Raw genomic sequence first — 24,234 nt, forward strand, 5'->3', positions numbered from 1 at the left:
TCCTATCCAATAACCTAAAAAAACCCTACAAAATTTAGTACTGTCAGGGAGAAAATCGGTGTCAAAATTTGAATTGACAGGAAAAACTTTGAAAGGACAGTCAGGGACAAAATTGCTTGTAAAACCCACTTGGAGTGAGAAAATGATAGTTTTAAGCACATTTTTGGAATCCTCACAAAATTTCCTATCCAGTAACTTGAAAAAACACTACAAAAATTGGTACAGTCAAGGAGAAAAGCGGTGTCAAACTTTCAACTATCAGAAACACAATATTTGTAATTTACCAGTAATTTACTGGCAATTTAGTAACATATTATTTTCTTTACCGGTAATTTACCCATCACTAGTGGTAACTTTTGCACGTACCATCACATGACCTATATTAAGTTTGTAATACGTATTTTGTAACACACACGTGTGGTAACACTTTGTATAAGGATTTTTCCGCAAAACAGGCCCAAGAATTACCTTCATCAGCGGGTATTTAAGGAAACCCCCGAATACTACACAAAGGCGCATTCGGTATAAAATCACTATTCTCGCTGTTTATTTAAATAATTCGTGTTTCTGGTAAATTTATAGCTCTATGGTTGAAAGAAATTTTCAACTTCATAAAACCCGGATGATAAACCTTTTGCTAGGTAATTTTTGGAAAAGCAATAAAATAAGGCGCCTCTCTTTGTATACTTGGTCCCAATTTGACTATAGAGGTATATTAGTTCATATACCTTTTAAATGGGTTTATTACCTTTATTGGCACCCGAAACGTGCTGTACAGCCCATAATAGTAAATATTTATTGCTTCTTCCTTTCCTTATCGTCATTTGCAAATTGTTAAAGGAGCCAAAAGTCTAGCTTTATACAGGGTGTTTATATTCTAATCTGTTCACATTAGAAACACACCCAATCTCAGTCGATGTGTAAATGGAAAAAATACCAAAAACCCACACAGAAATAACAAATATAACTTGTTGCGTTTATACTTACCGTAGGTGATGTCATGAGTCACAGTCTCAGCTAAAGACACGATAACAGTCTGAGTGAAAGAGCGTATAGACGGTGACGCGCCTGGAGATTTCGATATCGGCACTGGGGTTTTGGTGAAAAATTCCGCGTCACTTTTGGAGGCCTCCATGACGATGAGTGCACCAGAGGGTTATCAACAATTTCCGCGGCCCTTTTTCATGTGCGGCAAATCGATTTTCCCAGCAACCAGCTGATTCGAGGTGGGTTTTTGGCGTCACTCACTCGTTCTATAGATAAATACGCGATGATTTATCGCAATTTTCACATTTTAACGTTGTTTACTTAACCGCTTGTTCGATTTATTCATTTTCGTTGCGACAAATAACAAAACACCGCACCAATTGCTATTAATTCTCGGTCTGAACTGCATAGCGCGTTCACGATTTCCGTCTCGCGCTTTTCGATCTTGTCGTCCTTGTCACATCCAGTTTTTCCGGCCCCCAAATTTATGGTTAATTTCTAGGGAAAACACCCGGAACAGGATGGATACTTGGATACACGTTGCCTCTGGCCTTATCTAGTCTTTTCAGTACGACTGTAGAGAATTTTTGCTGGTGGAAACAACCTTGAAAACAATGCGTGCTGTAATATGTTCGTTTATTTTTAGATTACCCAGTTCCCCACGTTTACACTGAGAGAAATTATTATCATTTTGGTGATTTGTTTACACTTTACAATCTTTCAAAATTGAAACAATTGTTTTAACGGTTGTCAGATTTACAGACTGGATATTATTCACAGAAATTTTTTACATCTTTTACAGTGTAAATAACAAAACCACTAGACACAACCAAACATTTATTTACACCTTAACTAGGATAATTTACATTTAAAAACTAATTATTCGGGTAATTAGTCCGGCGGCAATGGTGGCGCCACCTACGCGCAACATTACCCTTCCCAACTCTTTACACTCGCTGTACAGTTCCAGGGAAATCGGTTTGGTTACGGTGATTTCCACGATGGCGCTAGTGTTCTTGCTCAGGAAGCGCGGATGTTTTTTCTGGACTTCCCCCGTGCTTTTGTTCAGTTGCGAAAGCAGCTTGCTGATCACCGCAGGCTCTGCCAGCGATTGATGGTGTAATATAACCTGTAAAGTATCAGATTTACCATCAGAAGGTGTTCTAGTATAGGAGAAAAAAAATAACAAAACGCCATTAAGGGTCATATTAATTAATAATCATTCCTTGAAACTTAAGGTAGCCATAATACTTATTTCAAGGAATGATTATTAAAAATATGACCTTTAAAGTGACACTTCAGGCTTTCTAGTATAGAGGGCGGTGGGTCTTTGGAAAGCAACGTCGCAATTGAAGTTGCCAAAAATGTCAATATATTTTGACATATGACATTAGTTTTGACGGTTTTGTGTTGTGTCAGGTTGTGTTTAGTTATTCAAATATTCAAAATCAAGAAAAATCTTTGTCTTTCCAGTGGATTTTACAGCTAGTTCATGCAACCAGACCGTAAAATTAACGCAAGACAGTAGAACTAGGATTTAGGATTGTTTTTTTAAGGTCTGTCCCTGCTATACCGTACTGACTGGGACAAACTATAGGGAATGTTGGTCTAGTGGGTATTGTCTGATTACTTTACACGAAAAGAATATTATTTTGCATGGTTCGGTACCGTTACGGTTCTAGTACGGTACGGTGTAGTGGGCAGACACTAAAAATCAATTAATGAGCAAGTAGGGTAAGTTTTTCTGAAAGCTACAACTGGCTGTCAGTTGATCATTTTTTTTCGGTCAAACTTGTTGAATTATATTAAAATTAGGTTTATTTTGAGGGTAAACCATTCAGATTTGTCTTGTGGTTCAATTATGTACCATTTTGGGATGATGAAAGAGATAAAATGGGTAGGAAAATCCCAGAGCATAATTTACGTCAAAAATAGTTTGCCCCTACGATAACAGATGGCACTGAAAACGTTTTTGTGTTGTAAAATGGTGTTTACTTCAAGAGTTTAAATTGTTGATTTTTTTAAGTTAAACTTACCGAATATCCTTTTGTAATCGGTATGGCAATATTGAAAACCACGATCCTAGCTTCAAACTTGTTGGAAACGGGAACGGGTTGGTGGGGATCACATAAAACATTTCCGATTGAAACGTTCTGAATTTCGATTCCCGACAAAGTTATGGTGGCTTGATCACCTGAAAATCCCACCCAGTTTAATAGAAAATTCAGTGTTAACGGGCTGCCAAATCACCAGCAAAAGCCACAACTTTAGGATTGTCGTCTATAACAATAGACTTGGCTATTGCAAGTTCCTTATTGGGACAAATTAGAACTTTGTCCCCTACGTTAACTAATCCGGTCTCCACTCGGCCATCTACGCAGAAACCCGACCCAGTACCCTAAAAAAGTTGTCCCTGTACTTGCAAGAAATTACGTGTTAAGAGCTTACCTTAAACACATCATTAATAGAAAACCTGAAAGGTTTATTCAAGGGCCGAATTGGAGACTTAAATTTGTCTAAAAAATTTCATACGTTTAGGAAAAAAAGCGTTTAAACTTAACAACAACAAACCAATCACGTCCAAAAGACAAGGACCGTTGTACCACAAAAGCAGTTCGTTTTCAGTGGGCGGCTTGACCAAATTTTGTCCAGTCAAACCGCTGCAAGGAACAAACGTGACGTCACTCTCTTTGAAACCAGCCTGCTTCAAAAACGCCTTCAACTTCTGCACAATCTCATCAAACCTGTCTTTGGACCAGGACACGGTGTCCAGCTTGTTAATGGCCACTGCAAGTTGATTAACGCCCAACGAACGCACCAGAAGAGCGTGTTCTCTGGTTTGTCCGCCCAAATCGAACCCCGTTTCAAACTCCCCTCTAGTGGCATCCACCACCAGGAGGCCGACGTCGGCTTGGGCGGCTCCCGAAATCATGTTAGGGATAAAGTCTTTATGGCCAGGAGCATCCAACAAGGTTATCTATTATGGTTACTGGATTACTCTGTATTATCATGTACTGACATGATAATACAGAGTAATCCAGTTTTCTTATATTATCACCTCTTTTGTTTTGGTTTCAAAGAGTTGTCTAGCAACATCCATGGTGATGCCTCTGGTTCGTTCCTCACCAGTCTCATCCAACACCCAGGCATACATAAAGCTCTGTTTTCCCAGTTTTTTGCTATCCTGCTCATACTTGTGCATCGTTTTTTTGGAGACCTACCGAATTTTTTCCATAGAATATTCCTTACAAGTGAAACGTATTGCATCCCACCTGCCCTAATTCGCATAACAATCTGCCCATTAAGGTGCTTTTTCCCGCGTCCACGTGACCGATAACCACCATATACAAATGCTCCTTACCACTCCCTCTTTCCTTTTTAAATTGGGACTCTGGATCGATTTTTGGTTCTTTCCTACCGACTAAAACCACTCTCAAAAGGGAATGGAAAGTATTTATTGTCTTACTTACCACGGGGTTCTTCCCCCTCCACTATTGGTGTGGCTCGTCCAGAGGCGGGGCTTTGAGACCTGACGTCACGTTGCGGCAAATTGAATCCTTTGATGATATTGGATGCGGTGGCTGCTGACGCCACTAGCTTTGAAGTGGGAGTGGCTGCTGTTTCAGTGACACATGGGGGCGTGGCTTTGGGGTAGAAATAATTAATAAAGCCACATAAACCCAGTTTTTTTCATTAGCCAGGTCTTTTAAAGCAAACAAACACTAAAACCTCTACCAGAAATGTATTTTTTTTTAAATATACAAATCACACGTTAATTTGCTAAAAAATCACACAATTATAATCAACTAACACTGCTATCTACTAAGATGGGAGCCTATATAATCATCAGGTGATTGAGTGTTGAATTTAAACACTTTTACTTTTTTAGGTATAACCCCATCAAGCTTGCAAGACATTTTAAAACAGTCCTTTAAATTCCGGTAGTTGCGGATCAAAACTTTACCAAACCTTGAGGGCTTTTTGCCAATCAAAACACTTTCTTTCCCTAAATGACAAACATTTAAGGTACAAGGACGAATTCGTTGCTTTAGAAGCTTTTTAGTATCTTTTTCTTGGTAATCCCCATCAATATAAGGTATCTCAAATTTTTCTGGCAGGTTTTCTTTATTTTTATTGCTGGTAAAGTTGGGAAGGCTTTTTGTGGCTTTCAAGGCCAGAGATAAGTCAATGTTAAGAGGAGGGGTTTGAGTGGATGACAAAGACTGTACTTTAACTGGAGTAATGTGTAAATTGTTCAGTTGCTTTGGCAACAAGTTTTCTGTCTGATTTTCAGTGGTTCCAAAAATATTAGGAATGTTAAATTTCGGTTTTGCATTGTTTGCAGACCCTTTTGAATCTACACCAAATATGTTAGGTACACGAAAACTAGGTTTGCTATTTTGGACATTACCACTGAAAATATTAGGTATAACAAAACTTTTCTTGTTAGATTTATTTGGGGAATCATTTGTTGCAGTTTTACTAACAAATATTGTGTCATCTTACCTTCCAGGACAACCAATTAAGACACAACATGAAATAGAAAAAAATATTAAAATAAGCAATCATCCTACAGCGAAAATACTCACCTTTGTCCCGCAACAGCCCACTAGGTTTTTGATACTTGGAGTCCTCCAGTATGGCATTAATAACAGCTTCGACATCATATTTGTTCTTTAAGACTAACTCGGCCAGTTCTTTTCTAGTAATGTTGGGCCCCTCCAGGGTTGTAATAACCTCATCAATGCAGGAATTTAGCCTAGCCCGATCGACGTCAGACAATTCGTCCACTTCATCAGCCTCCTGGATGTCATCTTTGTGTTCAAACTTGCTTTCTCGCGAAGCTTCTCTGTTGTAAATGAATTGTCGGTTGCTGGGCGAGATATAGTAGTCGTCGTCAACTGAGTGGCCGTAGACGTCGTCGTAACCCTCGTATTCTGTTTAAATTTGGTCTTAATTTCTGAAAAAGCCTCTTTAAAACAGTTTGATTGGAAGAAAATTACCATCTGCATAGTCCATGTTTCGAATGTCTCGGTGGCGCGCCATTGTTAAGTTTCCGTCCGGCTGTGGTAGCTATAAGTATATTTAGAGTAAAAGGGCACAAGGAAACATGCTCTAAACCTGTTTTATGTATTTTTCTTTCTTGAAAAAAGTCACAATCACAAAAATATTACTGTTTGTGTACTTGTGTTCTGTCAGTTGTTAACTGTCAATTTTAAACGAGACATGTGTCAATAGTGACAACTGACCTATGATTACCCTAACCTATATTTGTTTACTGCATTTTTTATTTATTTTTGGTATTATAAGGAATATTAAAATCACATTAAGTTTTTTATTAAGTAGCTAGTAAACTAATTAAGTAGTTAAACCGTAATTTCAAGAAAATTGAATAGTTGCAAGGGTCTGTTTTGTAATGTTACCATGACAACCAGTATATCATATTCTTTTCAGTCCTCTTTTATGTTGCGCTCTCCTTATCACGTGACCACTCGACCGAACCGTAGTTAAAGTCACATGACTGCGTGACAATGAGCCACTCGACCAGCACTAACTTAATATTTTCCTAACCTCACATTTCACTTTTTAGCGTCCCCTGTTTGTATTTTGCTTGGTTTCCCTTTAGGACTGAATAATGAGCGAAAAAGACATCCAGCCAGACGACGCATTGTCTCAAGTTACGGCCCAGGGAACGTCGTCTCGCGGTTCCGCCTTCCCCGCAGACGACGCTAAGCAACAAAGCCACGAATCGGTCGGGCCCCAGAATTCGTATCAAATCAAACCGAATTTTCAAGACATGTAAGTGATTCAAGTACCCAAAACTTAACTTACTAGCAGTGGGGTGTAGTTTTAAAGAAATCCCCGTCAAAGACATCATACACAATGTACAAGTGGCTACTTTGGAGGGCAAGTCCTATGACGTTGACTATGCCAAAAAGTGGACCATCAAAATCGCCAATGAGATTAATGAGAAGGTTAAAGGTCAGTTTGTACTACCTAAGTTACCATTATTAAATTAAACAAATTACACTCATAGAAATTGAAATGAAAAGGTATAGACATATAGTACAAGTGGTGCTGGGTGAAAGGAAAGGGCAGGGGGTGAAATCCGGAGTCCGGTGTGTTTGGGACCCGGAAATTGACGCTTGCTGCAGTGGGATTTTTATGAATGTAAGGGTCAGTTCTTTCCTTTATTGTTAACTTTGTTTAAATGGTGCTTGTTTGTGCAGGACACCATATTTTGCGCTGTGACTGTGTTTGCTGTGTTTCTCTACTAGTTTTAAGGTTAATAAATTGTGAAAATAATGCTTTTTAATTAGGAATTTGTTTAACCTCGTAAAAAATCAATCAAACAGCCCGTTGCGCTTAGCAACTGTCGTTCCTCGGACATTTCTAGAATATTATTTCCATTCATCATCAACCTACATTTGCACGATGTTGTAAAACAAAAAAATGGTGAGCGGCAAGGAATTTAGGGGTACCTTAAGAAAACCCCTACCCAATTCCCGGAAAACATCAGATAAACAGTGCCGATTGGTGCCCGCGTTCACTGTGCAAGCATTACAAAAAGGTAAACTGCTTCCCTGTTAATAGAGAGTATGACATAATGAGTAAGTGTAGGAACTTGTGTGATTCCACCCCCAAAATGCAACGCGTTCAAAGAAGTGGAAGCCCGTGGGGCCAAAAAGTTTCGCATGAACTACTTGCGGGGTAATTTGCCTGTGTCCTTGGAGGCCAAAGGAGGTAAAGTGTCTTGGAAAGTATGTTATCCAAGTTATTGTTTCATATTGATTTATGAGGTTTATTTAGGCGGACATCAGTAAACTAGACTTTCACTACTATCTACCCATGTTCTTTGAGGGTTTGTGTGAAACTGAGAACCCTTACAAACTGTTCGCTCAACAAGGGATTTATGATCTGTTAGCTCAGGGCGGTCCAAAGATTTTTCCTTGTATTCCGCAACTTATTATTCCCATTAAAGGTTGGTTGTTCTGTAGAGGTTTTGACAGTGAAAAAATATTATTTTAGACGCCTTAAAAACCAAAAATAAGGAGGTCATGTGCTCCACTTTGAAGGTGTTACAGCATCTGGTTAAAGCTGGAGACATGATCGGAGAAGCGCTAGTACCTTACTACAGACAGATTTTGCCTACACTCAATTTGTTTAAAGAGAAAAATGGTTGTATATTGATTTGTTGTTAATGTCGGGCGTTAATTGAGGAATTTGCAGTCAATTGCGGGGATGAAATCGACTACAGCCAGATGCGGGGGGATAATTTGGCCGATATAATTAATGAAACCTTGGAGATGCTGGAGAGATATGGAGGAGAGGATGCTTTTATCAATATCAAATATCTGATACCTACTTACGAGTCCTGTATGCTAAACTAGTCAATATATCCACTTAAAAAAAATTCTTGAAAAATGGCGAATGCGCCACTGGGAAGGGTTAAAAGAACTATAAATTAAGATTTAATTTAAATTTTTTATTTAAAACATAAATATTTACAGTGCCAGTACTCAGAGTAATAAGTTAGGTCTCATTGTAAGCTCCTAGACATAAATTGATTTTTTTGAACATACTTTAAACCTTAACTAAAGCTTAACCAACAAGTAAAGTGTCTTCAGTGGGAAAAATGTACTCAGGCACCTCCAAATTGAGTGGAGCAGGACCTTTTCTGATCCTACCTGATGCGTCATAATGAGAACCATGACAGGGACAGTAATAACCGCCAAAATCCCCAGAATTGGCGATGGGGACACATCCCAAATGGGTGCAAACCCCCAATACCACTAACCATTCAGGATTTTTGGTGCGTTCACTGTCATGCTGGGGATCTCTGAGACTTGAAACTGCCACTGCCTCTTCCTGGGCGATTTCGGCGGCGGTTCTGTGGCGAATAAACAAAGGTTTGCCTACAAATTGTTAAAAAGTTTAACAAATTTATTTGGGTGGTTAATAAGGGTTACCTCTCCATTTGAAAGTTACAGACTTTCCTTCTGGGATGTCTGAGAGTTTGATTTCGATCTTGGCCAAGGCCAAAACGTCAGCAGAAGCGCTCATAGAGCTTATAAAGTATGTTACAAGATTTTTAGTGCCATAAGCTCCAGTAGCTCCTAAAGCACCTGCAATCAAGTAGGTAAAGTTCTTTCTATTGTCTTCGGTGGCCGAATTCGAGACTTCCGGGTTTTTAGTCGAGGGCCTGCGGTAATTGTCCCAATTGGGGACATTGATGTCTGTATGCGCCCATCTAAAGTCATCCATTCAATTAGTCTTGTATAAGCGCTGAAAATAGGGTGAAATCACCTGATTTGTGAGGACACTGCAGGGCCCGAAGACACGACAAAGTCGGCATCAGGCAGCGCCCGAGCCAGAGATAGAGCAGAGGAGCCCTGGAAGGGGATTTTGACCGGTTTGCGTTTAGGCAAAACGGCTGCCTGTCCCGTCACATTCAGCTGGTTGCTGACCACCTGGCTGACCGACCGGAAGTAACCGGAAACGACGGCGGGCTTCAGCATTTTCCTTATTTTTACTGAAAATTTGGAATTTGTTATGCAACGAAATAAGAACAATTCGCTGATGAATGATGATGGCCGATGGGTCGAAGGTCTTGACAGCTGTCACTGCCACCAATAAGTGTCACGTGATACTACGCTCTACTGAAGGAGCAAAGTCACGTGGTGTCATACTTTCAACTGCTTTTCCGTGGTGTATAACTGGTTGCCGTTTTTTTATTCAGTTTTTAAAACTCATTCAAATAATATCCTTTTTATTTATTTAATATTAATAATAATTTCTCTATTTTGTTGCTTATTAAAGTAATTTTAAACAAACAACAGGATAATTGAACTTAATGCGGCTAAATAGACAACAGGGGCTAAAATAATAGGAGCCGATGATCGTTCAATTCCAGGAGCGTATATGGTGGACTTGTCCCCTTAATAACTGGTGGAGCTAAGAGTGCTATCTTTACCGGTACCATTATTGCACAAATCAGTTTTGCAGGATCTTTGGTACAACCGGTGAGTGCTGTCTTCAGTAACGCCATCTGCTGAGACTATGTCAAAGCAGTTACGGCTCATTGAGGCTAATTTACCTTTAGGGTCCTATATACAAAACTAATTATTAGCCCCGATACGATAAGTACCGAAAGTAATAGGGTTTTACCAAATACTCGAGTCGCGTTATGGTGCAGTATATTTTGTCACAATCCGTGACTGTTACTGAGGAGGAGGAAGTTATCTCGTCGGCACATGTCTGGTCTGCATCATCCTCGGTTGTGGAGCAGGTGTAACATTTTAGCCCTAAAATCGAAGGTTTCCATATGGGTGGTCAATTTATGATGGAAAAACATGATTTATAATATTGACAATCCAGTATATTTCTGCGCCTGCACTTACCGTAAACATTGCTAACACTAAAACACATTAGAAATGAAACAAACAATACTGATTTAACGTTCATTTTAATTGATTTAAATGGAATAAGTAAAATGCAGGGTGTGGCACAAAACATTGATTGAGTTTACTTAAACTATTCCAATATTTAGATCAGGTTTCTAGTTGTCTCGATAAGATTTTAGAAACACTCAAGATTACATTTGTTATGATTAATTATCCGCTTTAATTCTGATAGGTTAATTGGACAGATTAAAACACCCCCCTTATGATCTGTGTGTATGTTATTATTGTCTATTAAATAATACATTTTAGGTCTATACATTAATAAAGTCCTTATAAATATTAAATGCGAAGGGTTAAATTTGATTAATTTTTCGGCAGTTTCGAGCTTTTAAGTCCAAAAGACACTCTATGTAATAAATATTATTTGTATAAAGTCGAGTAAAACTAGAAATAATGTGGTCAATGGGAAAACCGTGTAACGGACAGAGAAACGTAGGTAATTGCATGCGCGGGAGAAAGACAGAAAACGAAAAAAATATCAAGTAGGCCATATTTGTAGCGCGCTGTTGCCAAACGCCGTAAGTATGTTTGTCGAGGGTATTGAATACTGGCAACAGCGCGCTAAAAATATGGCCTACTTGATATTTTTTTCGTTTTCTGTCTTTCTCCCGCGCATGCAATTACCCACGTTTCTCTGTCCGTTACACGGTTTTCCTATGGTCGCTTTTGGATTTACCACACCTGTATATAGTGGAATCAATTCAAATAAAGTTTAATGTACTTTGAAGTTTACTTTGGTAACGTTTTTATTAGAGCACTGGAAATACTTTACATGAACAGCAAAAAATATAAAAATAAAAAAAAACAGTGACGTATGCACAACACAAGGAACAGAACTTTAATACTTATATTTAAAGTTCACTTTGAGGAGGTATTGAATGCGCACCTGAGCCACATCATACACAATGTACCTGAAACACAAATAAAGTAAAAAACCCCCAATTACACTATAAAATTATTAAAAAAAAAAAACTAACTCGTTGTACAATAAGGTGCTGTTCTTTGCACCGGGTGCCGGTACTCCTTTACCCACCGGAACTTCGACTTCTTGGATTTTTTTAATCATCGAAGGATCGGGATGGGTTTGCCCCACCCCCTTCACGCTGTGATGTCCTTTAGGCGGCTTCTGGATGTACTCGGCCTGGTGCTTTTCGAGCATCTGCGCATCCATACACGTCAGTCAATCAAAGAGAATGTAAATTTAAATTATTGAGTCAGTTAATGCGACTGCGTGAACAAAAACAGTAAAATCACTTTTGAAAAGTGCAGTTGAAACATTTTCTGAACTACTGGTAGTGAATTCATTTTTGGTTACGTCACCAATACTTTTACATGTTTTGCCTGGGAAAATCGGATTTTGCACACATTTTCAGTTTGATTTATATTTTCATGGTCACGTGACTATTTTTGACATGCCTTTATAGTGTTACTGGCTCAAAAATTGCCTGCCCAAAATCACGTGACATGTATTTTACAATTTAAACTTTTATCACTGTCACAACTTAAACTACCTTTTTTATGGTCATGTGACTGTTTAAAATTTGCATTTTTATTCACGTGACGTAGTATATTTTAAGCTGTTTAAGCTTTTCCAATTGTCTCAATTAGATTTAGTGAATTTTTACATTTGAAACTGTCACGTGACTGTCACTTTGCCTGTGTAGAGTTGCCAGCTCAAAAATTACCATTTTTTTTGTTGAGCGACTTGCATTTTACAATTTTTGCCTCCATAACTGCTCAAATCGGATTTTGAACATTTTTTCTCTTTTTATGGTCACGTGACTGTTGCTGACTAGTGTCATTTGACACATAAACAGTGCTGCCAGGTCGTAAATTGTTTGTATATTTTACCATTAAAACTTTTACCAGTGTCTAAATATAATTTTGCAAATTTTTACAGTATTTTATGGTCACATGACTGTTTTTTTTAGCAAAAAAAATATTTGACTCTTCAAATAATATTTTTAACATCTAAAACAGTCACGTGACCTTTAGAATTCCGGTTTGACGTGAACGGTTTGATTTAAACTGAAAAACGAGCACGTGACCGTTTAAATAACATTTTGACACTCAAAACTGTCATGTGGCATTATAAAATTCATTTTTAATCTTAAAAGAGTCACGTGACCTATAGGATCCGTTTTGAAGTTGAAAAAGAGTCGCGTGGACTAAAAAAAAATAAATTTGAGTATTGAAAATTGTCACGTGACCATTTGCACATTAAAACGAGTCACGTTAATTTTAAAAAGCTCAGTTCAAATTGAAAAACGGTCACGTGACCCTTTAAACATTATTTCGCTATTTACAGTCACGCGTGACCTGCAGGATTTCAGTTTGACATTAAAAAAGAGTCACGTGACCTTTAAAAATATATTTTATTTTTGAAAATCGTCACGTGACCATTTTGCACATTAAAGGAGTCGGGTGACTCTTCAAATAATACTTTGACATCTAAAACAGTCACGTGACCTGTAGGATTTCGTTTTGACGTTAAAATAATTGAAAATTGTCACGTGGCCATTTGCACTGTTAAGAGGGTCACGTGTCTTTAAAAAATATCAGTTTAAATTGAAAAACGATTACGTGATCCTTCAAATGACATTTTGACATTTAAAACTGTCATGTGACATTATATTTTCCATTTTTAATCCTAGAGTCGCGTGACCTTTAGGATCTGTTTTGACGTTAAAAATGACATTTTAATCTTACTCAAATTAATTTAACTCAAATTTATTTGAAAAAAATCAAGCTGTCTTAGGCAGTTCAGATGGGATAGCAAAAGTAAGCGGATTATAGGAAATACTGCAAAAGTTGGCAACTATGGTTGCTTGGTTAATTACGAACCTAATAGTATTCACAACGAAATAATGGCCACATTCGTTTTCAAGCTTCTTGGAGCGTTTTTGACGTCACGATGACGTAATTTGGCAACAACTATAATTTGACCAATTGCCAAATTACGTCATTGTGACGTCACAAAAGCATTCCTTGCTCTACGAAACGTGCAAACGAAACAAAAAAAAAATATATCGTCTGCTGTCAACGTGACAATAGCTGTCACTTGCTATTGTTCGATTTGGTACCAGACATTTTGATACATAAAAATCAAAGTAAATTGACATGACGTAACAATGTACGAGAAAGGTAAATCAAGGTTTATGAATAACATTTTGAACTTCTACGTCACCACAGAAAGGTAAATATTTAAAATTTGACCAATAAGGAAGCAAATACATACAGGTGTGGTAAATCCAAAACCGTGTAACTGACAGGGAAACGTAGGTAATTGCATGCGCGGGAGAAAGACAGAAAACGAAAAAAATATCAAGTAGGCCCTATTTTCAGCGCGCTGTTGCCAAACGCTAAGTATTCAATACCGTCGACAAAATTAATTTTGTTTGGCAGCAGCGCGCTGAAAATATGGCCTACTTGATATTTTTTTCGTTTTCTGTCTTAGTCCCGCGCATGCAATTACCTACGTTTCTCTGTCCGTTACGCGGTTTTGCTATGGTCGGTTTTGGATTTACCACACCTGTATATATTACACTGTTACGTCACTCCATTTAATCAATTATTTTAGGTGGACTGAATTACTCACGGGTATTCTATCTAAAGCATATTATTAAACAGTCATAGAAACAATGGTTCTTACCGTGCCCAAGGCTACTTCGCACAGCAACAACAACCCGGTGGGATTGCTTGGATTAGTGCAACAGTAATTGGCCGATTTGGAGACCATATCAGCAAAGTAGAGGCCCTTACCGAACATGTAGCCGGTCACCGGGGCTTCTGGGGGCGCAATTCTCAACCCCTATTAATCAAACCATGACATTCAAGGCATATTTTTACTGTTTTCGCGGACTGAGTTTCCCCGTGCGTCATCCCCCTGTGATTTAGAAGTAGACATGCATTATTGACTTCATCCTTGTCTATTGTTCACTTTCAGAAAGGGAAAATATCTAATTGAATGTCTTCCAAAACAAACATTTACTGATTAGCGCTTCTATTTCTGTCAATTGTCAGTTTGACAACCATCGAAATTTATTTGATTTGTTTACAGTTCTTTTAAGAGCTATTGTTTCCTTTAACCAAAATTGGCACAATTACTAACCTGTTTTGAAAAAAAACTGGGAGTGTCTATTATGATTTTTATTTAGCCATTTGGTTTGTCGTAAATTCGGAATTACTTACTATTACAGTATTTTTTTAGAAAATGCCTGGAAAAAATCTCCACAGACAAGCCCAGCAGTTAATTCTTAACCTTTGTGAATATTTTGAATTGGAAAAACCCAATGGAGGACCTTTAGAAGCTTTATCATCTGTTTAGGAAGAAAATAAGAAATTTTAATACCTTACTTATTCTTACTGATGTATTTTTTTTGATACTAGCTGCTTTGAAAATTTCCCGCGAAACTGTTTATTCGATTCGGAAAAAACAAGCAAGTAATTTTATGATTTCCTCACCTAGAAAACGTAAAACTGATTTATCTGAAAGCATTAAAATGGATGTTCGAAATACATTATATAATATGTACAACGATAGTATGTTAATAATAGTAAAATATATCTACTTTTAAGTAAGAAACATCTATTTCCATTTCATTGTTTCCAGAGACTGAGATTTTTGGGTTGCATTATAGATTTTTCATAAAAATTTCTTGAAACATAATAATAATAAAGTCATAGAAAAAATAAAATAAGCGTCTAAAATGTTTTCCAGCGTGTTTAAAATAAAATAAGTGGATTGCAACCTGAAAATGAGATATGAGATACTACAGCATCACTCACAGAATGTCTTATTAAATTTTTAATTTGTTGTATTTATTTTAGAGAAACATGTAATCCAGAACTTAAATCAAGAGCTTAGAGTTAAAGAAATACTACATATTGGTGATACATTTCTGCGAATTTTGATAAATAAATTAGGTTTCAAATTTAGACGGAATTCGATGATCCAAACTTCTCATAAATAAAAAATGTTATTTCTGTCAAGATATTTTTGATTTGCTTTGGTGTAAGGTTGTTTTAGTGCAAATTTGCAGCCAAAGATCTCTACTTTCTGACTGACAATACACGCAAAATTTTAAACAATATGAAAACAACAGGTTTGTTGACTGAAAACTTGATTTGATTCATATGATTATAAATGACGTCAAGGACGGTAAACAGTAAAGGATTGCTCGATCGGCCGATTTTGTTTCCCGGCGGCGAATGAATTCTGACGTCACAGTGGATCCTCGGGCGCACAATACGCTATGTACGAGATTTATTTTTTATTTATTCGTGAATGATCTCCGGCCCCATGGTGACGTAAAAATCGTCACCGGCAAGATTGCGCTTATGGGATTAAGCAATCCTTTACTGTACCATCCTTGAAATAGCCTTTGTGACGCACGGGTAAACTCACTCAGAACAGTACGTGATTTTCCTCACCTGTGATAGGATGCCAGCAAAGTTGGTGGTTCTCGAACCGTGCCAGAGCAGCTTACGGTTATGCAATTTGCGGAACGGCTTGTACCGTTTGTCTTCCCCGTCGCGTTTCACGATAAACACCTAAAACCCAGTCACGCAACATAAAAGATAAAAAATTACCGAGTTTTTTTAACCTACATCTTCTACGTCCAATTCGTAACTGGTGTGAGTCGCCGCGTGAGTATTCTTCACGTACTCGTGAATAATTTTAAACTCCTCAGAGTGGCGATCTAGGATGTCAATGTCAGTTTTGAGTTGTTTGTAGTAGCCATCTACGGTGTGTTCATTGCCCGAAGATTTCATTAAACTGTACGCGATTTCCATTTCCATAAGACTGTCCAACATTTCCACTTTTTTCTATTTATTTACTTTGATTACATTGTGTGTGAGAAAAGGAAATAACACAACACACCTTAATGATGTCTTTGTCGCGTAAAATTTGAACTTCATCCACTCCAAAACTGTGGGGAATCAAAGTGTAGAATCGATTGGTGGCTTCAATCAGTTTAGTCTCGCTGGTGCTTTTTTCAATCAACTCTTGCAGTTCACTAAGAACGGCGTAAGCCTTCTGGATCTGGTTTTTGCTGAGTTTTCCCAACGGCATTTTTTCAGCGTCCAACTCAAACTCCAACATTAACTTCTTCATTTCGTTCACGTCAAAAATCAGTCTCATCAAATCCTGCCAAAATGTTAGAAAACTTTGTTGTAGAATTTTTTGTAACTTAACAAACCTGGACACGTTTATGTAACTTTGACTCGGCCTCCACTATTGCCAAACTGTCCGCATTGTCCGTACCGTAATCGATATCAATCGGGTACATTTTACCGGGAACTTTAACGAAACGAGCACGGTTCTCCCAATGATTTCCGCTTTTTTCTAGGTACAGATCCTCGAAGGCGTTTTGGGCGGTTTGCAACGTGGCCATTGCCTCCAGCTTGTTACCGCCGATCGTGGTGCCGATGCGGCCCCACGCCCTAAACAACCAAAATCGGTTGCCCTTGTCTGCTTGCAGCAGTTGCAGCTTGTAAAAGCTGTTTCGGTTGTTTTGCACGTCGGTCAGACCCAGCACGGCCGTCCATTTTTCCTTGTTTCGGTCCTCGTATACGTGCGCCACGTCTTCGAGACCGCTATCTGGGTCCACGGCCGTTCCACCTGTTTTATTCATCATTTTATAGAGTTACTCTCAAAATTTACATTACAAGATATAAAATATGTTTTAAAGGATGAATTTGTTGCTGATTCTAAACGAATTTCTCCCTTATTTGAAGAGCTTCAAAACAGTTTAAATAACGAAAGTGGTAGGAAAGTTCTACGATATTGTGTTAAGGTGTTTTTGCATTTAAGGTTTCATTGGTATTTTTAACGCTTTTTTGGTATCTCTACTAGGTTAGGAGGTTTTTCTAACTGACTATACTCGATTTTTTAGTGTTTTTTTAGACTATTGGATAGGAAATTTAATGAGGATTCCAAAAATGTGCTTAAAACTGTAATTTTCTCATTCCAAGTGGGTTTTACAGGCGATTTTGTCGCTGACTGTCTTTCCAAACTGTGTTTCTGCCAGTTTAAACTTTGGCAGCACTTTTCTCCCTGACTGTACCGAATTTTGTGATTTTTTTTAGGCTATTGGATAGGAAATTTAATGAGGATTCCAAAAATGTGCTTAAAACTGTCATTTTCTCACTCCAAGTGAGTTTAACAGACGATTTTGTCGCTGACTGAGTTTTCAAACTTTCGCAGCACTTTTCTCCCTGACTGTACCGAATTTTGTGATTTTTTTTAGGTTATTGGATAAGAAATTTAATGAGGATTCCAAAAATGTGCTTAAAACTGTAATTTTCACACCAAAAATGGGTTTTACAGGCGATTTTGTCCTTGACTGTCCTTTCAAACTATGTTTCTGTTAGTTCAAACTTTGACACTGTTTTTCTCTCTGACTGTACTCAATTTGGTAGTGTTTTTTAGGTTAGTAGATAGGAAATTTAATGAGGATTCCAAAAATGTGGATAAAACTGTCATTTTCACACTACAAGTGGGTTTTACAGGCGATTTTGTCCTTGACGGTCCTTTCAAACTGTGTTTCTGCCAGTTCAAACTTTGACAGCACTTTTCTCCCTGACTGTACTGAATTTTGTGATTTTTTTTAGGTTATTGGATAAGAAATTTAATGAGGATTCCAAAAATGTGCTTAAAACTGTCATTTTCACACTACAAGTGGTTTTTACAGGCGATTTTGTCCTTGATTGTCCTTTCAAATTGTGTTTCTGTCAATTTAAACTTTGACAGCACTTTTCTCTGTGACTGTACTTGATTATCTAGTGTTTTTTATGTCATTTGATAGGAAATTTAGTGAGGATTCCAAAAATGTGCTTAAATCTGTCATTTTCCCATTCCAAGAGGGTTTTACAAGCAATTTTGTCCCTGACTGTCCATTCAAACTTTGACACTCCTTTTCTCCCTGACTGTACCTGATTTTTAGGGTTTTTTATGTCATTTAATGAGGATTCCAAAAATGTGCTTAAAACTGTCATTTTCCCATTCCAAGTGGGTTTTACAGGTGATTTTGTCTTTGACTGTCCTTTCAAACTGTGTTTCTGTCAATTTAAACTTTGACACTGCTTTTCTCTCTGACTGTACCTGATTTTTTTCAGTTTTTTATGTCATTAGATGGGAAATATAATGAGGATTCCAAAAATGTGCTTAAAACTATCATTTTCCCATTCCAAGTGAGTTTTACGAGTGATTTTGTCCCTGACTGTCTTTTCAAACTGTGTTTCTGTAAATTTAAACTTTGACATTGCTTTTCTCTCTGACTGTACTTGAGTTTTTTGTGCTTTTTATGTCATTTGATAGGAAATTTAATGAGGATTCCAAAAATGTGCTTAAAACTGTCATTTTCCCATTCCAAGTGGGTTTTAAAAGTGATTTTGTCCCTGACTGTCTTTTCAAATTGTGTTTCTGTAAATTTAAACTTTGACACTGCTTTTCTCTCTGACTGTACTTGAGTTTTTTGTGCTTTTTATGTCATTTGATAGGAAATTTAATGAGGATTCCAAAAATGTGCTTAAAACTGTCATTTTCCCATTCCAAGTGGGTTTTAAAAGTGATTTTGTCCCTGACTGTCTTTTCAAATTGTGTTTCTGTAAATTTAAACTTTGACACTGCTTTTCTCTCTGACTGTACTTGAGTTTTTTGTGCTTTTTATGTCATTTGATAGGAAATTTAATGAGGATTCCAAAAATGTGCTTAAAACTGTCATTTTCCCATTCCAAGTGGGTTTTAAAAGTGATTTTGTCCCTGACTGTCTTTTCAAATTGTGTTTCTGTAAATTTAAACTTTGACACTGCTTTTCTCTCTGACTGTACTTGAGTTTTTTGTGCTTTTTATGTCATTTGATAGGAAATTTAATGAGGATTCCAAAAATGTGCTTAAAACTGTCATTTTCCCATTCCAAGTGAGTTTTACGAGTGATTTTGTCCCTGACTGTCTTTTCAAACTGTGTTTCTGTAAATTTAAACTTTGACATTGCTTTTCTCTCTGACTGTACTTGAGTTTTTTGTGCTTTTTATGTCATTTGATAGGAAATTTAATGAGGATTCCAAAAATGTGCTTAAAACTGTCATTTTCCCATTCCAAGTGGGTTTTAAAAGTGATTTTGTCCCTGACTGTCTTTTCAAACTGTGTTTCTGTAAATTTAAACTTTGACACTGCTTTTCTCTCTGACTGTACCTGAGTTTTTTGTGCTTTTTGTCATTTGATAGAAAATTTAATGAGGATTCCAAAAATGTCCTTAAAACTGTCATTTTCCCATTCCAAGTAGGTTTTAAAAGTGATTTTGTCCCTGACTGTCTTTTCAAACTGTGTTTCTGTCAATTTAAACTTTGACACTGCTTGTCGCTCTGACTGTACCTATTTCGACTGAGTGTAGCTCCGTTAGTTGAGGAGCTACAAACAAGAATAAATAACAAAAGTTGTAGGAAAGTTCATCCTCTACAAAATTGTATTAAGATATTTTTGCCCTTAGGGACCTCCCTATGGAGTTACAAGGCAAAGAGTGACAGGGTTCACAAAAATGTTTTTTTTTTAAATTCTACTGAACTTGACTCCATTACTTGAGGAGCTACAAAAAAGTGTAAATAACGAAATTTGTAAGACATTTCACCCTCTACTAGATAGTATTAAGAAGTTTTTGCATTTAAGTGGTTTTGACTGTCAAAATAATTTTAATAGTAAATTCACGACTTACCTTTAAGTTTCAATTTAATTTTACTGGGCACTGCACTGGTAAATCTACTTTTCGATTTCAGCGCCGATTTATTGCTCGACGTTGGTTCTGGGGGTAGCCTCGTAGCCGGCTAAAATCACCAAATTTCAAAAACTCAACCAAACAACATTAAAATGCAGCTTTTATGCGTAAACGAGTTGGTTTTACTGAAATTTTTACGCACATCAGAGCCCCAACTGCAAATACTCTTTTTAAGAACCAAATCGGGAATTTTTCCGGTATTTCCCTTGGCCTCGTCCACAAAATCCTCAGAGACCACGTGAACCTGAAATTGTGAACGCTGTATCTTTGACTGATATACAGGTGTGGTAAATCCAAAACCGTGTAACTGACAGAGAAACGTAGGTAATTGCATGCGCGGGAGAAAGACAGAAAACGAAAAAAATATCAAGTAGGCCATATTTTTAGCGCGCTGTTGCCAAACGCCGTAAGTATCACTCAAATACCGTCGACAAAATAACTTGGGTTTGGCAACAGCGCGCTGAAAATATGGCCTACTTGATATTTTTTTTCGTTTGCTGTCTTTCTCCCTCGCATGCAATTACCTACGTTTCTCTGTTCGTTACACCTGTATATGTTTAACTAACCCCTTCCTCTTCGGCTATTTTGATTCGAGCCCCCATTTTCTCGACCATTTCCTTGTCGGCCAATACCGCCATCACGGATTTGGAGATTTTGGTCACCACTTTCCCCCCCAAAGCCTGAATTTGCTTCTTTAAGACGTCCTTGCCGCGTTCAGGATTGCCCAAGATGACAAACTCCATTTCGCATAAGGCTGGACGCTCTCTAGTGATTTTAGGCCTGAAATAGTTTGGTCGCTAATCTGAACAGACAAATTGTATAACATACATTCCATCAGTTTCGTCTTTGGCTTCTTTCTTAACTACCGTAGGATTAACGTCCTTAATAACCCGTTTTCGTAACGTGCATTTGTACTTTTTCAAGAACGAGTATTCCTGCTTTAAATCGTCGGGAACGCGAAATTTGCAACGTTCCGGGTCTTTAGTTACGTTCGTGCATTTGGCCCATTCAGTTTTTCCAGTACACAAGTACCCCAACTTGTTGAAGACTAATTGACCCTCCTTGCACTCTATCATAACACGTCATCAGTGTTGTAAGAGCCTATTTTGTAGTACAAGTGGAATTACCTTTACACGGCTTTAAAGCTCCGAATGCCATAACGTCACTCAATTGGTCGTAAATGCCCTCCAAACCTTCAGGTACCTCTTGGTTGTTGTGCTCTAATAATGCGATCAAATTCGGTTTGGACACTGATTTCAATTTATCCCGATAACCAAACATTATTTTGTTTTGTTCGCGATATTCTTTGTCCGCCGGATCATCTTCCAGTTTAATTTTTTTTACTTCGGGTATGTCTTCTTGTTTGATAGCGCTACAATGTCAAAACACACTTTTCAGAACCGGTTTTTTATGCCAGCATTTGTAAGCGTTTAACTTACGGTAAGGCTTTTTTGGCTTCATTCTGATCCTGTTTTGACAGGCCTTTAAAGCCGGGTAACTTGTCAGCGCTTTCGTAATACCCCAATTCGGAACGGAGTTGCGCAAAACACGCCAAGTGATGCCATTGGTCAATTCCCTGAGCAATCTGACGGCTGGTGTCCGAATCAAAATCTTTTTTTGACACTCGCACCTATTTGAAAGTTGATATTCTCAATTATGATTGTGACAGGTCACATTCAAAATGTCACAGTCAAATGAAAGCCTTGGAACAGTTGCATAGGTTTTTGGCCAATTTTAACATGACTCTAGAAGTGTCTGACACTTTTTAGAAGGTTGTCAGTAGCATTTAGAGACTTTCTTAATGGAACTAGAAAATTTTAACAATTTAAAACAATTCTGGGAAGGTTTAAGACTTTTATGCAATTTTTAGAACGGTTGCAGTATTTTTAGAGAGCTCTGACACTTTCAAATTGGATTTAGAGGCCTCTCACAATTTAAAACAATTCTTAGAAGGTTTAAGACACTTGTAAGGCCCTCTGGCACTTTTTAGAAGGTTCTCAAAGCATTTAAAGATTTATGATGTGTCCAGATGCCTCTGGTAATTTAATACAGTTATGGGCAAGTTTAAAACAGTTCTCGAGGGCTCTGGGACTTCACAGAGCGGTTAGTAGCATTTAGAGATCTATGGGACTCTCAAAATGGTCCTAGAGGCCTAGGGCAGTTTAAAACAATTTTGGGAAAGTTTAAGGCAGTTGTAGAGGGCTCTGAAACATCTATGGAACTTTCAAAATGGTCCTAGAGGTCCCTGACAATTTAAAACAATTCTTAGAAGGTTTATTAAGACACTTTTGTAATTTCTAGAAGGTTTACAGTATTATTTAGAGAGCTCTGACACTTTCAAAATGGATTTAGAGGCCTCTGACAATTTAAAACAATTCTTAGAAGGTTTAAGACACTTTTTAGAAGGGTCTCAATAGCATTTAAAGATTTATGAAACTTTCAACATCGTCCCAGACGGCTCTGGTAATTTAATACAGTTATGGGCAAGTTTAAGACAGTTCTAGAGGGCTCTGGAACTTCAGAGAGTTGTTAGTAGCATTTAGAGGTCTATGTGGGACTCTCAAAATGGTCTTAAGAGGCCTATGGCAGTTTAAAACAATTTTGGGAATGCTTAAGGCAGTTGTAGAGGGCTGTAGAACTTTTTAGAAGGTTCTCAATAACATTTAGAGGTTTATGACACTTTCAAAATGGTCCCAGACGGATCTGGTAATTTAATACAGTTATGGGCAAGTTTAAGACAGTTCTAGAGGGCTCTGGGACTTCAGAGAGTTGTTAGTAGCATTTAGACGTCTATGAGTCTCTCAAAATGGTCCTAGAGGCTTATGGCAGTTTAAAACAACTTTGGGAATGCTTAAGGCAGTTGTAGAGGGCTGTAGAACTTTTTAGAAGGTTCTCAATAACATTTAGAGGTTTATGAAACTTTCAAAATGGTCTGAGGGGCCTCTGGCATTGTAAAACACTTCTGGGAAGGTTTAAGACAGTCACAGAGGCCTCTGGCACTTTTTTTAAACGCTATGGAACTTTCAAAATGGTTCTAGAGGCCTCTGGCAATGCGAGGCAACAGTCAGAAGTCACTGAACAGAGAATGCCAAATTGGTAGTCTCTGTTGAGTGACTGACTCTGTTCAGTGGTAAAGGAGGCTTCTGTGTGTAACAATAAACTAAAAACCTTACACAAGGTAATTCCTGAATTAATAATTTAACAAATTACACAAATAAAGACCAAATTACACAAATTACACTATAGAATTTGGATAGTGTAGGTTAGGATATCAAAACAAGCAGATTTCTGGCAATTTAAACTTTTCCTGGCACTTAAAAACACTATTCCTCACCTCATCCTTCAAAATTTTTTGTTGACAGCCGCGGCACGTAGCCCTGCCGCTCTTGGAGTACTCGATAACAAAGTCTTTCAAAGCTAACTTCTTAGCTTTGGCCGCTTCTTTATCAGCTGGTCGTTTCTTACCCTTAGGCTCTGGTACAACAACGGACGCCCCACCCACATGCTTTTTGATGCGGTCCTGGTCCTCGATACGCAAAGACTCAAAGTGTTCGATGTCGTCCGTTGTTTTCACCCGGTTTTTCACAAAAAAACAGTCAAAATGGAACCAGTTTGGTTGTTTACCGTCGAAAAAGGGCGACTGTAAATTTAGTGTTTACAATTACGATTGTCTACTAAACTGGCAGGGTTTTAAATTGTTTAGGGGGCTCCGCTTACCTGAGTTAATGTAGCTAGGCGTAGGACGCCTTGACTGATGGGGCCCTTGCAGGACTTACACTTGGCTCGGCCACTTTTGGAATATTCGGCTCGAAATGGTAGATCCATATTGCATCCAAAACCTGGATAAACTTGCAAGAAACACAGAAAAACTTTTAAGCCGGTTAAATAAGTTTATTTAATAATGCAATTTTGACAGAAGAAGTGACATTTTTATAGCGGGAACGGATTTGTCAACTTCCAAAATTTTGACAGACGACAGTGACCGTTAGGTCGCCATATTTAGGCTA

At 37.8% G+C, this 24,234-nt stretch overlaps 7 protein-coding genes across 10 annotated transcripts in view; 2 read left to right on the forward strand and 5 right to left on the reverse strand.

Moving 5' to 3' along the window:
- LOC145734697 (ribosomal protein S6 kinase alpha-5-like) overlaps positions 1-1,135 on the reverse strand; it is a 29,576-nt gene extending 28,441 nt beyond the window's left edge. Inside the window, exon 1 of the mRNA XM_081988225.1 lies at positions 988-1,135. Within this exon, the coding sequence (XP_081844351.1) occupies positions 988-1,135 (148 nt within the window). The remainder of the gene's footprint in view (positions 1-987) is intronic.
- A 672-nt stretch (positions 1,136-1,807) lies between these two features.
- Positions 1,808-6,203, reverse strand: HBS1 (translation elongation factor EF-1alpha (GTPase) HBS1). 2 transcript variants are annotated; one of them, XM_081988243.1, is made up of 11 exons: positions 6,109-6,203; positions 5,991-6,051; positions 5,577-5,924; positions 4,458-4,631; positions 4,260-4,408; positions 4,046-4,204; positions 3,559-3,964; positions 3,436-3,503; positions 3,238-3,385; positions 3,024-3,181; positions 1,808-2,116 (listed from the first exon to the last, which is right to left on the reverse strand). In XM_081988243.1, exons 2-11 carry the CDS (start codon positions 6,031-6,033, stop codon positions 1,856-1,858), a joined length of 1,914 nt encoding a protein of 637 aa, XP_081844369.1. In that variant the 5' UTR covers positions 6,034-6,051; positions 6,109-6,203; the 3' UTR covers positions 1,808-1,855. The 2 variants fall into 2 exon arrangements, with proteins under 2 accessions (XP_081844369.1, XP_081844368.1); XM_081988242.1 differs by having other exon boundaries at positions 5,991-6,197.
- Positions 2,448-7,303, forward strand: LOC145734799 (dynein light chain Tctex-type protein 2B-like). Of its 3 annotated transcripts, XM_081988438.1 has the most exons (5): positions 2,448-2,721; positions 6,614-6,786; positions 6,836-6,969; positions 7,025-7,164; positions 7,218-7,303. In XM_081988438.1, the coding sequence occupies exons 2-5, from the start codon at positions 6,623-6,625 to the stop codon at positions 7,263-7,265; spliced, it is 486 nt and encodes a 161-aa protein (XP_081844564.1). In that variant the 5' UTR covers positions 2,448-2,721; positions 6,614-6,622; the 3' UTR covers positions 7,266-7,303. The 3 variants fall into 3 exon arrangements, with proteins under 3 accessions (XP_081844564.1, XP_081844563.1, XP_081844566.1); XM_081988437.1 differs by lacking the exon at positions 2,448-2,721 and having other exon boundaries at positions 6,547-6,786; XM_081988440.1 differs by lacking the exon at positions 2,448-2,721 and having other exon boundaries at positions 6,547-6,786; positions 7,025-7,158.
- Positions 7,304-7,331: 28 nt separating this feature from the next.
- On the forward strand, positions 7,332-8,459 carry LOC145734775 (parkin coregulated gene protein-like). The gene is made up of 5 exons (XM_081988388.1): positions 7,332-7,558; positions 7,609-7,748; positions 7,798-7,969; positions 8,017-8,166; positions 8,218-8,459. Exons 1-5 carry the CDS (start codon positions 7,441-7,443, stop codon positions 8,376-8,378), a joined length of 741 nt encoding a protein of 246 aa, XP_081844514.1. The 5' UTR covers positions 7,332-7,440; the 3' UTR covers positions 8,379-8,459.
- LOC145734764 (cytochrome b-c1 complex subunit Rieske, mitochondrial-like) lies at positions 8,453-9,577 on the reverse strand. The gene is made up of 3 exons (XM_081988370.1): positions 9,295-9,577; positions 8,958-9,238; positions 8,453-8,903 (listed from the first exon to the last, which is right to left on the reverse strand). Exons 1-3 carry the CDS (start codon positions 9,504-9,506, stop codon positions 8,590-8,592), a joined length of 807 nt encoding a protein of 268 aa, XP_081844496.1. The 5' UTR covers positions 9,507-9,577; the 3' UTR covers positions 8,453-8,589.
- A 163-nt stretch (positions 9,578-9,740) lies between these two features.
- Positions 9,741-10,551, reverse strand: LOC145734807 (uncharacterized). Its single transcript, XM_081988448.1, has 3 exons — positions 10,389-10,551; positions 10,156-10,292; positions 9,741-10,094 (listed from the first exon to the last, which is right to left on the reverse strand). Exons 1-3 carry the CDS (start codon positions 10,501-10,503, stop codon positions 9,927-9,929), a joined length of 420 nt encoding a protein of 139 aa, XP_081844574.1. The 5' UTR covers positions 10,504-10,551; the 3' UTR covers positions 9,741-9,926.
- Positions 10,552-11,172: 621 nt separating this feature from the next.
- Positions 11,173-24,150, reverse strand: Parp1 (Poly-(ADP-ribose) polymerase). The gene is made up of 15 exons (XM_081988185.1): positions 23,945-24,150; positions 23,562-23,867; positions 21,667-21,857; positions 21,355-21,599; positions 21,056-21,296; positions 20,794-21,007; positions 20,370-20,471; positions 20,168-20,276; positions 16,655-17,076; positions 16,336-16,602; positions 16,062-16,280; positions 15,885-16,004; positions 14,104-14,262; positions 11,429-11,610; positions 11,173-11,362 (listed from the first exon to the last, which is right to left on the reverse strand). The coding sequence occupies exons 1-15, from the start codon at positions 24,050-24,052 to the stop codon at positions 11,290-11,292; spliced, it is 2,958 nt and encodes a 985-aa protein (XP_081844311.1). The 5' UTR covers positions 24,053-24,150; the 3' UTR covers positions 11,173-11,289.
- Positions 24,151-24,234: the final 84 nt, after the last annotated feature.

Source organism: Ips typographus, linkage group LG10 (assembly GCF_016097725.1).
Source record: "Ips typographus isolate SLU linkage group LG10, UJ_Ityp_2.0, whole genome shotgun sequence".
Classification (NCBI taxonomy): domain Eukaryota; kingdom Metazoa; phylum Arthropoda; class Insecta; order Coleoptera; family Curculionidae; genus Ips; species Ips typographus.

What these genes read in the sequence shown, in the direction of transcription:
- HBS1 (XM_081988243.1), bottom strand. Translation starts at nt 6,033, where the DNA reads ATGGCGCGCCACCGAGACATTCGAAACATGGACTATGCAGATG. An exon ending in AAACATGGACTATGCAGATG is followed by an intron (nt 5,925 to 5,990) that starts GTAATTTTCTTC and finishes AAATTTAAACAG; the next exon opens with AATACGAGGGTTACGACGAC. An exon ending in GGAGGGGGAAGAACCCCGTG is followed by an intron (nt 4,409 to 4,457) that starts GTAAGTAAGACA and finishes GAGTGGTTTTAG; the next exon opens with TCGGTAGGAAAGAACCAAAA.
- LOC145734799 (XM_081988438.1), top strand. Translation starts at nt 6,623, where the DNA reads ATGAGCGAAAAAGACATCCAGCCAGACGACGCATTGTCTCAAGTTACG. An exon ending in GATTAATGAGAAGGTTAAAG is followed by an intron (nt 6,970 to 7,024) that starts GTCAGTTTGTAC and finishes TTACACTCATAG; the next exon opens with AAATTGAAATGAAAAGGTAT. An exon ending in GGATTTTTATGAATGTAAGG is followed by an intron (nt 7,165 to 7,217) that starts GTCAGTTCTTTC and finishes TTGTTTGTGCAG; the next exon opens with GACACCATATTTTGCGCTGT.
- LOC145734775 (XM_081988388.1), top strand. Translation starts at nt 7,441, where the DNA reads ATGGTGAGCGGCAAGGAATTTAGGGGTACCTTAAGAAAACCCCTACCC. An exon ending in TGTGCAAGCATTACAAAAAG is followed by an intron (nt 7,559 to 7,608) that starts GTAAACTGCTTC and finishes GAGTAAGTGTAG; the next exon opens with GAACTTGTGTGATTCCACCC. An exon ending in GAGGTAAAGTGTCTTGGAAA is followed by an intron (nt 7,749 to 7,797) that starts GTATGTTATCCA and finishes AGGTTTATTTAG; the next exon opens with GCGGACATCAGTAAACTAGA.
- LOC145734764 (XM_081988370.1), bottom strand. Translation starts at nt 9,506, where the DNA reads ATGCTGAAGCCCGCCGTCGTTTCCGGTTACTTCCGGTCGGTCAGCCAG. An exon ending in GCAGTGTCCTCACAAATCAG is followed by an intron (nt 9,239 to 9,294) that starts GTGATTTCACCC and finishes GGATGACTTTAG; the next exon opens with ATGGGCGCATACAGACATCA. An exon ending in TGTAACTTTCAAATGGAGAG is followed by an intron (nt 8,904 to 8,957) that starts GTAACCCTTATT and finishes AACAATTTGTAG; the next exon opens with GCAAACCTTTGTTTATTCGC.
- LOC145734807 (XM_081988448.1), bottom strand. Translation starts at nt 10,503, where the DNA reads ATGTTTTGTGCCACACCCTGCATTTTACTTATTCCATTTAAATCAATT. An exon ending in TAGTGTTAGCAATGTTTACG is followed by an intron (nt 10,293 to 10,388) that starts GTAAGTGCAGGC and finishes CTTCGATTTTAG; the next exon opens with GGCTAAAATGTTACACCTGC. An exon ending in TAACGCGACTCGAGTATTTG is followed by an intron (nt 10,095 to 10,155) that starts GTAAAACCCTAT and finishes TTTTGTATATAG; the next exon opens with GACCCTAAAGGTAAATTAGC.
- Parp1 (XM_081988185.1), bottom strand. Translation starts at nt 24,052, where the DNA reads ATGGATCTACCATTTCGAGCCGAATATTCCAAAAGTGGCCGAGCCAAG. An exon ending in GAAGCCAAAAAAGCCTTACC is followed by an intron (nt 21,600 to 21,666) that starts GTAAGTTAAACG and finishes TTGACATTGTAG; the next exon opens with CGCTATCAAACAAGAAGACA. An exon ending in GCGAAGTAGCCTTGGGCACG is followed by an intron (nt 11,611 to 14,103) that starts GTAAGAACCATT and finishes ATGGATGCGCAG; the next exon opens with ATGCTCGAAAAGCACCAGGC.